This window comes from Lepus europaeus, chromosome 6 (assembly GCF_033115175.1).
Source record: "Lepus europaeus isolate LE1 chromosome 6, mLepTim1.pri, whole genome shotgun sequence".
In the NCBI taxonomy this organism is placed as follows: Eukaryota; Metazoa; Chordata; class Mammalia; order Lagomorpha; family Leporidae; genus Lepus; species Lepus europaeus.
In genome coordinates this window covers 12,489,423-12,503,019 of record NC_084832.1, presented here as the reverse complement: position 1 = coordinate 12,503,019, position 13,597 = coordinate 12,489,423, and the positions used below count along the sequence as shown (strand labels likewise).

The 13,597-nt window shown below is 39.8% G+C and overlaps 1 protein-coding gene across 1 annotated transcript in view; it reads left to right on the top strand.

The window, feature by feature from the left end:
• PCCA (propionyl-CoA carboxylase subunit alpha) overlaps nt 1-13,597 on the top strand; it is a 433,859-nt gene that overhangs the window by 217,015 nt on the left and 203,247 nt on the right. Inside the window, exon 17 of the mRNA XM_062193969.1 lies at nt 8,018-8,128. Coding sequence (XP_062049953.1) covers nt 8,018-8,128 — 111 coding nt within the window. The remainder of the gene's footprint in view (nt 1-8,017; nt 8,129-13,597) is intronic.

Here is a 13,597-nt window from a genome sequence, read left to right as displayed (position 1 = left end):
AAAAAAAAAAAAAAGTATAAATGGGTATTAATTTCTAGTTAGTGGGTTTTTTATCCTTTATGTGTTAGCAATTCTCAAACTAGTCTATGTATATTCTGGGATTGTGGAAATAAGTATATGTGTTTTATATGGTAGCAGCCAAGTTTTTACCTGTCAGAAAAGACAGTTGCAGACAGTGGGGATGGAGAGGGGTAGAATGAATCCTGTGGTGTTGGGTTGAAATTGGTGGTATCAATTAAAAATTTAAAAATTAAAGCCCTGGCCTGAAGTGCCAGAATCCCATATGGGCACCGGTTCTAGTCCTGGCTGCTCCTCTTCCTATCCAGCTCTCTACAATGACCTGGGAAAGCAGTAGAAGATGGCCCGAGTCCTTGGGCCCCTGCACCTGTTTGGGAGACTTGGAGGAAGCTCCTGGCTCCTGGCTTCAGGTCAACACAGCTCTGGCCATTACGGCCTTCTGGGTAGTGAACCAGTAGTTGGAAGACCTCTCTCTCTGTCTCTACCTCTCTCTGTAATTCTTTCAAATAAATAAGATAGAACTTTAAAAAAAAAAAAAAAGAAGAAGAAGAAATTGGAGGTATCAGTTATGAATGTGTGGGTTTTAACATAGACTGAGAATGTGTAAATAGTGCATCATGTTCACTATTGACATTCTGGGAAGATAGTTATTTGTTGTCAGGTAGCTGTACTCTGCCTTGGAGGGTATTGTCAATGTCCTTTCCTCTGGAAGGACTACATGGAACCAGAGCTCTGTGATAAAATGGCCCTTGTATTCAGGGGGAATACAAGATGAATCTGAGGCATCTCACAAAAGAAAGCAAGCAGGTGCTCAAAAAATGACAAGAAGACAAAGGAGCCAGCTAGGAGGGGCTCCCACTGGCCAAATCTGGGGAAACTTAGCCACATAATAAATAGTACTTGCAATGGTTTGTAACCTATGGAATGAAATAAGAGCCCTTGAGTTAGTGCTGACATAAATAGGTAGGTCAGATAAATGTGGGAGAAGGCACAGTCTTTCTTAATGTAGATTTTAAAGTAATTTAGTTTGGCAAACACTAAATTATTAAGACTCATCAGTGGTTGCTTGAAAATTTGAGAAGAAAGTGTTTGTGTGGCTTCATAATGTCTGCCCATGAAATACTTACTAATCACAGTGTGGAAATAGTGCCCTGACAATGTAGTAAACTAGCATTTAACCACATGATCAAGACTAACCTCACTGGTAGTGGAATAAGTCAGCATTATATGTCTCTTGCTATGATGCTCTGAGAATTTCTGTGTCATTCTTCGCAAACATATAATCTGAAAAATAATCAAGAAGAAACTTCAGGGAAACCAAATGGAAAGACATTCTACAAAATAAACGGTGTCTACTCCTCAGAAGCGTCAAGTCAAGAAACACAAAAGTTGAGCAGCTTCCCTGGATCAGAGGCAACTGAAGACCCATGAGAACTAAATGCCACGTGGGATCCTGGACTGGATCCTAGACCACAGGACACGTAGGGAAAGTCGTGAGTGGGACAGTTGGTGAAATCTGAGTGAGGTCTGTAGGTTGAGCACTGATGTTGGTGTCCTTGCACTCTCTGATTCTGACTGTGGTACTGGGATTACAGAAGAGACTTACCTTCCTTTCTGGAAATGTGTGCTGAAGTATTTAGAGGTAAAATGGCAACTTCTCTGCAACTTATCCTTGAATATTTACAGAGGGAAAATTATATGCATGGTTGCATAAATAGACAAGATTAGTGATAAAGCAAATAAATGGGATAAGATGTTCATATGCAGAGACTCTGGAAGTAATTTTCCATACTATATTTTGGAAATTTTCTTGTATTCCGAAGTTATTCCAAAATAAGGTTCAGAAAATGGGGACAAGAAGTCATTGTTCCCTCCTTCCCGCGGCCCCTCCTGCTGCCGGTGCATCAGAGCTGACAGTGTCAGGAACAAAAACAGATGCTGTCCCGGTCTTCACTTATATATCATTCGTCTGGATGATTCTGAAGGGTAGATGAGTTTTTAAAAATTGTCTTAGGAAGGCTAGAAAAGGAAGGGCAATTTACTGTTTTATTGGTAACTGCTTAATTGTTCAAATATGAATGTTTTTATACTGAGCTGGTGGTGAGCTTTTGTTGACAAAGAGGAACTTTAGAGCAGACATGTAGTTTGGTTAAAATTGATTTCTAAGTCTCCATGAAATAAGCAGAGCCTTTTTGCCTCTGTTTGATCCTGGCAGCGTGTGCAGCTCATGTCTGGCCCGTGTTTGGGAACCAGCAGGCAGTCAGGGGCAGGCTGCTGCTGGGGGCCTCCTCGGTGGCCCGGCTGTGATTTCCCCGTACAGATGGGACCTGCTGAACTCCGACAGAGGTCATCCTCAATTCCCGCTCTCAGACTCCCAGTCATAATTTTTATGAGTATGTGATTAATAATACTGTTGAAGTTGTAAACTAAGTCTCAAAGAATACCTCTTCTGTCCACCTACTGTTTAGACAAGATCTGTTCAAACAGCATTGTCTTTCCTGGGATGTGGAAAGAAAGCAAGTTAAATACAAAATGGTAACTTTCAAAATATGTAGAATAATTTTTAATAGTTCAATGACTTTTCCCATCTCTCTGATATTATGGGATTTTAGGTACCAAATAAATTTCTGAATATTGTGCTGTGTTAGCTCTAGAATTAATGTACAGTGGTTTTTTGGAACAGTCAGTTGACGCACCTAGATATTGCTTTCTCATTTTCCATTATTTCATCATATAATCTTTAGGAAAGAAAAGTAATGATTTGATTTTGTGTAGTAATATATATTTTTATTTAGAGAACATTAAAGGGAAAAATACTTCTATGTTTCTAATTTTTTAAAGTATCACTTAGTGAGATAAAATATTTATTTTCATGATATATTTACCATTTAAGTGGATTTTTTAAACTCCATGCTTCATATGTGTGCTTGAATGGCTCCTTTTATATTGAAGATATCAAATAATGTTTGCTTATAATTCCTCTGAGTTACATTTTCTAAAATCAATGCTTCTTTTTAAACTTTGAATGGGAAAAAAAAAACAATGTATCATTTTCTTGTAAAACTGTATGTCTTTTAAATTTTTTTTATGTTGTCAGTCACAAATTGATCACTGGGTGTCAGAAAATAATATTTTTGCTCAACTTATCATTAACTGTTTCTGAGAGCTGTGTTGTATTTTGCTGAAATCAGGGTCTGGTTCCAACTATGTTGGTACTGGCCACACACAAGATCAAACACAGAGCTAGAAAATTTACGCTCACACTAGACCATAACAGGAAAAGTGGTAAAGTTAAACATGAAATATTAAGTATATAAGTGTACAGTATTCTTTTTATTTAACTGCAGAAGGAAAGGGCAAAAATCCTGAGAGGTGACCGCCTTGCAAACCTGTCTACCATTTTGCAAAAACGTTTTTAAGTTGAAACATCCTGAGTTGCTAATTTGTACATAAGAACAAATTCTTTGGCAATTAAATTGCTGCTACTCCTTGCTTTTCTTCTTTCCTTTCTAGTCCCTCCCTTAGGATCTTATTTTTCCTAAAACTTGAGTTATTATAATATAGGAATCATTAGCACATTGCTGGTTTTGTCTTGCCCTTCTCTGTTTCTCATACTGTTTGGATTGCTTCATGTGGTTGTCCACCCCCATGATTAACAGATGCCTGTCTTCTGATGTATGCATTCTAATGATCCTGCTCCTCTAAATTTTAATCATTCAGATATCATCAGTTGGTCATCTCAAAGATATCTCAGATGAATCACATTTTTTCCAGTTGGCCTGTTCCTTGTCCCCACATGGTGGCAGAGCCTAAAATATGACCGTTAGGCTTAACTCCTATCTCTGCCCATTCTTGACAGCAACAAAACCACCAATTCCTGTCTTCCTTCGGAACATCTTTTGAGTTCAGCTGCTCTTCTCTGTGTCTGCCTTCACTTCCCTCGCTTGGAGCATGCCTTGCCCATTTTCCAGGAAGTCTCTTTCCTGCAGCGTCAGCTCGGGGATTTTCCCATCTTTACTCTTACCCCTCTCCAGCCTTTGCCCATGTATCAGCTGGAATGATTCCTGGAATGCTTGACTGTCATTAGCCCTATGCTGCTGCCGCTGTGCTTACTCCTGAGGGAAAGCAGGATCTTGGCATGGCCGGCAGACCCGCGTGCCCCTGTTCCCCTGTTGGACGTTTCAGCTGCTTCTCACCCCGCTCTCTCCTTTACTCAAACTTTTTGCCTGGTGTCCTCTTCACAGAAACACCTGGTGGGAACTATTTGCTTTTTACACTAGTGAGAATTCTTAAATATTCTAAGTTCCTCCCAGTATTATCTAAGCCTTAACTACCACCCATCTTTGGGTCTTTCTCTGTTCAGAAACACCTGTGTAGGTCACCATTGCTTCCCTCTTCCTGGAACACAATGGTCATTTCCTGTGCAGAGGTACCCCTCTCACATACCAAATTCCTTTTCTTCAAAAGTGTTTTAATTCGGTGTGTTTACAAAACAGGATCAGGGGATTAATTCCCCTTTACAGCCTGACCTCACTTCGGGGAGTCTTTTAAGTTCGTACCTACCTAGTTTTTAGTCTGCTATCATATTGTATTCCATTGCTCCTCATTTTCATCTTTACAAGTACCACCTATAATATAGGTAAATGCCAGTTTCTTAACAATTCATTTTTTCCTTATAAGCATACTGATGTATGAAATCCCTCAGAAACATTAGTTTTGGATATGAGCTCAGCAATTGGATGTGTGTGTAGAGCAGGGTTGCAATAGCTGTGCATTTTTTATGGACATGTGCTTTAAAAGATATTTGTTAGGTCATCATCTATATATGGTAACTTTTTCCATGAAGTACTTGTGTAGCTAAGGGAATAGCATTAATACTTGAGTTTGGGAATTTTATCTATTTGTTTAAAGGCAAAGAGACATAGATCTCCCATCTGCTGGTTCACTCCCCATAAGCTCGCGACATTGACATAGTTTGGATAGATTGAGAATATACTTTTAAACAATTTAGACACGTAGTATATTTGAATAATAAAGGTGCTCAGAATTTTTCATGTGGTTGCTAATGTGATATAATTATAAAGAGATACATAGAAAAATGCCTGGTAGGATGTACTAAGCTGTGATATATATATATATATATATATATATATATTTTAAAGGCAGAGTTAGAGATCTTCCATCCACTGGTTCACTCCCCAAATAACTGCAATGGCTGGAGCTGGGCCAGGTGTGAGCCAGGAGCCAGGAGCTTCTTCCAGATCTCTCATGTGGGTGCGAGGTCCCAAGCACTTGGGGTATCCTCTCTACTTTCCCATTTGTATTAGCAGAGAGCTGGATTGGAAGTGGAGCAGCCAGGACTCAAACCGGCACCCATATGGGATGCTGGCTCTGCAGGTGGCAGCTAAACCTGCCAGCCCCCTAAGCTGTTAGTATTGATTAGGCTAAAGATAGGAAGTTACATAAAAGCATTAAGCTCTTCTTTCCCATGTACAGACATTTACTACAGGGTAACCTACTGTAACAAAGATTTCTAATACAGTGGCATGAATAAGGTTGAAATTTATTTAGCTCTAAAGTAACAGTTTGCTGGTCCATGATGATGGTGTGCCAACTAAATCATGAGATCAAAGATGCACACACACATACACACACCACTTGTTGCTCCACTTAATTTGCATTGCCAGTGAAAGGATGCTCATGTAAGCAGTGTTTTCATAAGTGAGGCAGCAGTTGAACACATCAGTTTAAGTTACATTCTCTTGTCTAGGAATGAGTTTGCTGTGCCTAGCTGTAAGGCTACATGAAAAAATCAGGTGTGTGTCTGAGTAGTCTTCAGCTCAAATAAAACTCTTACTGTGGAGCATGGCAAAATGAAAAGCACGTCTTTGGGGGAGCCAGCAGTCTGTCACAGTATAATTCTGTATTAAAGAATTTTTAGGGCCGGCGCCGCGGCTCACTAGGCTGATCCTCTGCCTTGCGGTGCCGGCACACCGGGTTCTGGTCCCGGTCGGGGCACCGGTCCTGTCCCGGATGCTCCTCTTCCAGGCCAGCTCTCTGCTGTGGCCAGGGAGTGCAGTGGAGGATGGTCCAAGTGGTTGGGCCCTGCACCCCATGGGAGACCAGGATAAGCGCCTGGCTCCTGCCATCGGATCAGCGCGGTGCGCTGGCCGCAGCGCGCCAACCGCGGCGGCCATTGGAGGGTGAACCAACGGCAAAAGGAAGACCTTTCTTTCTCTCTGTCTCTCTCTCTCACTGTCCACTCTGCCTGTAAAAAAAAAAAAAAAAAAGAAAAAAAAGAAAGAAAAAGAATTTTTAGGTATGTTATTGTAATTTTTAAAAATTCAACAATTTGTTCTGAAGAGATAGTGCATTCATGATGGGAGTTTCAAAATGCATGAAGAATATGGCAGAAAGGAATTTTGTCTTACTCAATCTCTAAGCCATAGTCCTCTTTGGGGAAAACCACTGTTAGTATTTATTACTCTTGTAGTTTATAACTTAAAGTCTAGCTAAGTTGTTCATTCTTCCTGGACCATAAATCTCTTATTTTTAAGGTCCCTTTTTTTTTTATTTGAAGTTTTCTTATTCTGTAACTGGCTACTGGAAGTTTCCCCAAGTCTGCTATTTTATTGTCTCTTCTCATTTTTCCTCCCCTTGCTGTCTAATTACTGCAAGAACAATAGGTATAGACTAAATGTGGGGAGATACATATTAATTTCTTTAGAATATCATCCTGTTAAAACCTCAAAAGATGTTGGTAAACTTGTTTATGTCAAGAGTCCATTAGTAGATGTTTTAGATTTCGTGGACCAGGTGGTCTCTGTCACAACTGGTTGACTCTACTGTAATACCAGGAAAGCAGTCTTATGTGAACAAATGATGAGGACTGTGTTCCAATAAAACTTTATTTACAAGAATAACTGGGCTGGATTTGGCCTGTGGGCTGAAGTTTGCCTTATAGGGTAGGGTAGAAACAAGAGTCAGTGTAGATTTGTGGAACTCCATTACACAGTGTGGAACTGGGAGTTAGATACCTGAGACTTAGGATGTGGTACAATGCCTGTCTGATGTTTATTCAATTATATTTTGTCTTGTGCTCTATGTTCATTTCCATATAAAACAAGATCTGTGAAATCATTTGGTCTGGCCCTGCAACAGCAACCGCAGGCAGCATTCGAGGTTCAGTGAATTTAAAGCAAGCTGATTTTAAGTTAATAATTTTTTTAAAGATTTATTTGTTTGAAAGGCAGAGTTACAGAAAGGCAGAAAGAGAGGGAGAGAGGGAGAGAGAGAGAGAGAGAGGTCTTCCATGCACTGGTTCACTCCTCAGATGACCGTAATGGCCAGAGCTGTGCCGATCCGAAGCCAGGAGCCAGGAGCTTCTTCTGGGTCTTCCCATGTGGGTGCAGGGACCCAAGGACTTGGGCCATCTTCTACTGTTTTCTCAGGCCATAGCAGAGAGCTGGATTGGATGTGGAGCAGCCAGAACTCAAACCAGCGCCCATATGGGATGCCAGCACTGCAGGCGGCGGCTTTACCCGCTGCGCCACAGCGCCAGCCCCAAAGTTGATCATTTTGTATGGCACATAAACGATGTTATAAATATCCAAATGCCCTTTGGCAGAAAAAAGTTTCCCCTCTCCTTATATATAAAAGGATAATCATGGGTCTTTTGGGTTCCAGGCATTGCATTGAATATCCAATTTATACCTTATGACAGTTAGGCATAATAGGGTCTGTAATTGTTACCAGTTTCCAGATGAGGAGGGTAAACTTTTGCAATGTTAACTAGTTTACCCAAGGTAAGAGGTAGACCTCATACTGGAAAGTGTCTGCTCTTTGCTTACTTGAAGTCAGGAAGGTAAGTAATGTTGCATGGTTTTCTTCTTAGGTTATAGCAGACACAGTATATAGCTATATTTCTCCCAATTGTTAGAATTAAATTTTTAACTGATTCATTGCTGTACAATTCAATTTGATACCATTTTGTTCTTAGGTGTTACACATAATATTGCCTTACTTCGAGAGGTGATTATCAATTCACGCTTTGTTAAAGGAGACATCAACACTAAGTTTCTCTCTGATGTGTACCCTGATGGCTTTAAAGGTTAGTATGCAATGAAATATTTTAGAATTTTAAGCTTGCTAATTTTATGTTTTTCGATAATGTATATTTTTTTTCTATTTTGAAATTAAAGGGATTTGGCTCATATACTTGCTCTAATAACGTATTTTGAGAATCCTAAATTATGGGCATTTTTTATTTTATGTGTTTGTGAGTGACTCATGAATGTCATAATGTACAATTTTGTGTGGATTGCTCTGTGAGTCTAGTGTTTTGGAGTAAAACTTGGAGGCAGATTGCTAGCTTACATGACTAACTGATGTCTGAAAATCAAACCAGGTTTTGACTCCCTACTGTGGGAATATGTGGGAACTCAAGTGATTGTGTGTGTGTGTATTTGTGTGTATCTTTATGGAAAATGGCACTGAAAATTCAGAAAATGGATGCTAGTCCTGTTACAAGAATGAAGATTCTCAAGATGCTGGTTCTTATTCTGAAAAATGAAGTGTGGGGTGTGAGGCTAGCACTGGAAAGTTGTCAGTGTGTGCAGGAAGTAAGAACAGTGTCATCCAGTGAGACACAGGGGAAACCTGCAGCAAGTGGGGAAGCATGCTTAACGTGTGATGGCAGCACCCAGGAATTTCCTGGAACTTAAGGAATACAGTATTTAGATCAAAGCCAGAAGCCTTGACATACAGTTCTAATGAACTTAGGGATGTATGAAAGTTAAATTCTCTCATGAATTTTTATCCCTTTTGTATTCTTTTTACCCCTTTATCGTGTTTTACTATGTAAACTGACTTGCATAATCATGTAGGATCTCACTCTGTGTAGGTGTGGATCAGTTTCACATACTTGAGCTGTTGAGTGTTCTTATAAAGCAGTTTTTATTTTACAGTTTTAAGATTAATGAGAGATAATTGGTTTGGATGTTTGCTTTTTTTTTTTTTTTTTTTTTTTGCTTTTGCTTTAAATATTTGTTGATTTATTTGAAAGGCAGAGTGAGCAAGAGACAGAGAGAGATCTTCCATCCACTGATTCACTCCCCAAATGGCTGCAGTGGCCAGGGCTGGACCATGCTGAAGTTAGGAGCCAGGAGCTCCATCCAGGTTTTCCAGATAGGTGGCACCGACTGAAATAGCTGGGCTGTGTGAGCCGCCTTCTGCTGACTTCCCTGGCACATTAGCTGGGAGCAGAATCAGAAGTGAAGCAGCTGGGGCTCAAACTGATGCTCAGATGGCATGCCAGCATCCCAAGCAGTAGTGTGCCCCTCTGCACCACAATCCTGGCCCCATCAATGTTTTTTCAAAACTTAACTTAGTGTTATGGGGTTTTTTTTTTAACTTTTTTTATTTTTTTATTTTTATTTTTTATTTTTATTTTTGACAGGCAGAGTGGATAGTGAGAGAGAGAGAGAGAGAGAGAGAGAGAAAGGTCTTCCTTTGTTGTTGGTTCACCCTCCAATGGCCGCTGCAGCCGGCGCACCGTGCTGATCCGAAGGCAGGAGCCAGGTGCTTCTCCTGGTCTCCCATGGGGTGCAGGGCCCAAGCACTTGGGCCATCCTCCACTGCACTCCCGGGCCACAGCAGAGAACTGGACTGGAAGAGGGGCAACCGGGACAGAATCCAGTGCCCTGACCAGGACTAGAACCCAGTGTGCTGGCGCTGCAAGGCGGAGGATTAGCCTAGTGAGCCGCGGCACTGGCAGTGTTATGGGGTTTTATCACGTGTGCCAAGGGGAGGATCTTGGAACAAACTGAAGATTTTCTTAAACTTTTAAATTTGAAAAAGTATAAAATAAAATAAGTCCTTAATATGATTGCCTTTTTATGTTTTTCATTAATATCTGTCCAGAAACCATTGAGGTCATTGTTTTTTGTTGTTGTATCTCTAGTAACAAAACATAATAAACAGTAAGTAGATACTTTTAGAATTAATGAAAAGAATCTTATCATAGTATTTGTGAGAAAGGATTACTTTATACATGTTTGAAATTATCTGTAAATATTTCTATTACTCTGAGTCCTAACATTTTTACTTCTTTTACTTTCTAAAATTTAAATGAAAAGTTATAGCACATTGTGAAGTGGACTGTAGACTTCTACATGATATTGTTTGTGAAGGTGATGTGATAGGAAAAAGTAGGCAGAGGGAGAAATACCTCAAGGAACCATTTGAACAAATATATTTTTTGCATGTGTGGTATTTATATGCATGCTGTTGTAAGTGTCTGTGTATGTGTACATATGGCAAAATATCCCCTAGTGGAAGAAAACGGGGCACTTGATGTTCCTGGTTTGGTTTAGTGACTGTGTACGTACAGCTAGCAACAACAGAGAATGTTTTCAACATCTTTTGAGAAGATATTGAAACAAAATTGTACATTAAATCTATGTATTGCAAATTTTGTGATATATTTAAAACACTACATTTCTTTTTAATAAGCAGTTACCAGTTTGGATACCATAATATTGTTTCTTATGTTTGTACCAGATATGAACATAATTTCTTTGTCATAAAGTCATAGGGCCTTTAGCAAAATATTTAATTTCATCCTCCATTTTCCATGTGAGAAAACTAAAGCTCAGGAGATGGGTAAGGCTAAATGGCCAGTGAAGTAATAAAACTTGGAATGCAGCCTAGAATTTCCAATTCCAGTTTGAGTTGTGCGTCAACCACAAAAATTTCAGTTGAGGTAATATGTATGTTGTCGTATTGCCTGTAAGGATTTTGAAAGTACACGCTTGTGTTTAATCTTAGTGTCAGCCTCTTACTTTATTCCGTCATCTTTGTTTTCCTGTCTGTTCTTTCTTCTCCGAATGGCTACTGTCTTCTGTTCTTCAGATGATTGTTTCTCCTCCCTCAATTTTTGCCCAGAGCAAGTCTCAGATATATTAAACTATTGTCTTTGACTATTGGTATATGTGCCCAGAAGAGACAGCATGAAGTGACAACTGAAGTTAATCCAGGATCTTCCCAATATGTTTGAGGCCAGGTCATTTTGTCCTTCTGGGATTACCCATCTGCTTCCCATCTGTCCAGCTATCCTAGTATTATTCACAGGCAAGTGCCTGTTTTTATGACTGCTTTAAAATTTTGTGTTATAAATGTTTATGATGCCAGATTTATTTGTAGGACAGTTTTACTGAAGAATCTTAGATGTGGACTTCACAATTATTGTGTCTAAAATGTAAAAATAGAATACACAAGAAATTGATCTTTTTGTCACCTTTTTAGACTCTAGTGTTGAAATGCTATTTTGCTTTGATTTTGAAAAATAAATAGAAAATGAGCAAGAAGACATCTTGCTCCTGAAATAAACAGAAAATGAAACAGATATTTTAAGAACCACCATTTCAGGTGACTTGGAATGATCATTTTGGGCTTATTTCCCTCCTACCTTGCCTCACTTCAACCTCAAGCTCCAACAAAAGAAATGATCAGAATTATTTTTTCTTCTGAAGAGTTAATTTTTTTTTAACTTTTATTTAATGAATATAAATTTCCAGTGTACAGTTTATGGATTACAATGGCTTCCCCCTCCCACAACTTCCCTCCCGAGTTAAATATTTTTATGCCAATTGATTCAACACAGAAAGTATTCAATTTTTCTTTTTACTTCAGAATTTAACAACTGTTTCTATACTTTAAAACATGATACCGTTTATTTATTTTTATTTATTAATTTTTTTTGACAGGCACAGTGGACAGTGAGAGAGAAAGAGAGACAGAGAGAAAGGTCTTCCTTTGGCATTGGTTCACCTTCCAATGGCCGCCGCGGCCGGTGCGCTGCGGCCGGCGCACCGCACTGATCCGAAGCCAGGAGCCAGGTGCTTCTGGTCTCCCATGCGGGTGCAGGGCCCAAGCACTTGGGCCATCCTCCACTGCACTCCTGGGCCATAGCAGAGAGCTGGCCTGGAAGAGGGGCAACCGGGACAGAATCCGGCGCCCCGACTGGGACTAGAACCCTGTGTGCCGGCGCTGCAAGGTGGAGGATTAGCCTGTTGAGCCACGGCGCCGGCAAAAACGTGATACTGTTATATTAAGATTGAACTTAATCATCAACTATTATTCAACAAATAATTTGGTAGGGGCTCTGGAAGGAAATCAAAGGTGGACTTTCCCTGTCAGTAGAGAGCTAACGTCATGAGAGAAATAGATATGTAAAGAACTAACTACATGGCAGAATAAAACAGGTGCTAAGTGAAGATATAAGCATAGTGTCTTGAGAGCAGAAAAAAAAAAATTCTGATTTAGGAATTCAACATTGAGTTCAAGGAGGGGTAGCATTTTAGATTACTTCAATGCCTGTCCGGTAGTGTTGCAGCGGCCATGCTAACTTGTGCGAGCTCTGTGTTCATGTCTTCTTGAGCCTTCCTCTCTGATGTGTGTTGGCCATTTGAATTCAGCCACGAAGAAAGCACGCACTACAGGGAGACTGGCAAATGCTACGTACACTCGAGGGCGTTTTTCTTGCTTCCGTGCTACCTTTGGTTGTTCAGCATTTACCAGCTTTGACCTGAGTACTTCTTATTAAAGAATTATTTATTTATTTGAAAGACAGACTGACAGAAAGATATTCCATCCACTGGTTTATTCCTCAAATGGCCACAGTAGCTTGGGCTGGGCTAGGCTAAAGCCAGGTGCCTAGAACTCCATCTAGGTCTCCTACCCACATGGAGGCAGGAACGCAGATACTTGAGCCATCTTCCACTGCTTTCCCAGGACACATTAGCAAGGAGCGAGATCAGTAAGAGAATAGCGGATACTGGAACCTGTGCTCCGATATGGGATGCTGGGATAGCAGGTGTAGCTTAACCTGCTCTGCCACAACACCAGCCCTTGACTTGAGGATTGAAGTCAAACAGAGCCCTTCATCTAAAAAGAAGTACTACCTGTAAAGGAAGGGAGACTTCGAAGATTCCTGACAAGTGGAGCTCAGATTTGGAATTGTTGATGTGGGAGACAGATGATTATGTGTACTGAGAAATAATAAGAACACTTATGGATATTAAGTTAGAGGACAGAGACTTAACTAAACCTGTGATTTTTTTTAATAGTTTGAGTTGGATGTTTTTATTGTCAGTGCATTTTGGTTGTAGTATTTAGAGTTCTGTACATGTTAGTGTTGGCAAAACCCCATATATATACCTTTTCTATATTTTAGATTAAGCATGCAGCAGTATGTCATGTACAGAAATATATGTTTAAATGTATTTTTTTTTACATCAGAAATATAATACACTCCTGAACGATTAGTTCTTGACTTGATAATAGAAGACCTGGATTCAAATGCTTCTTTCTCTGCTTAATAACCATATGACGTTAAGCAAGTTGTTTAATTTTTCTGAGCTTTTTGTCTGTTTTTTAAAATTTTATTTGAATTATACAAGTTTCATATATTTCATATATACAGATTTAGGAACATAGTGATACTTGCCACCATACCCTTCCTCCTGCCTACCTTCCTACCCTTCTTCCTCCTCTTTCTCCTATTCCCATTCTTAATTTT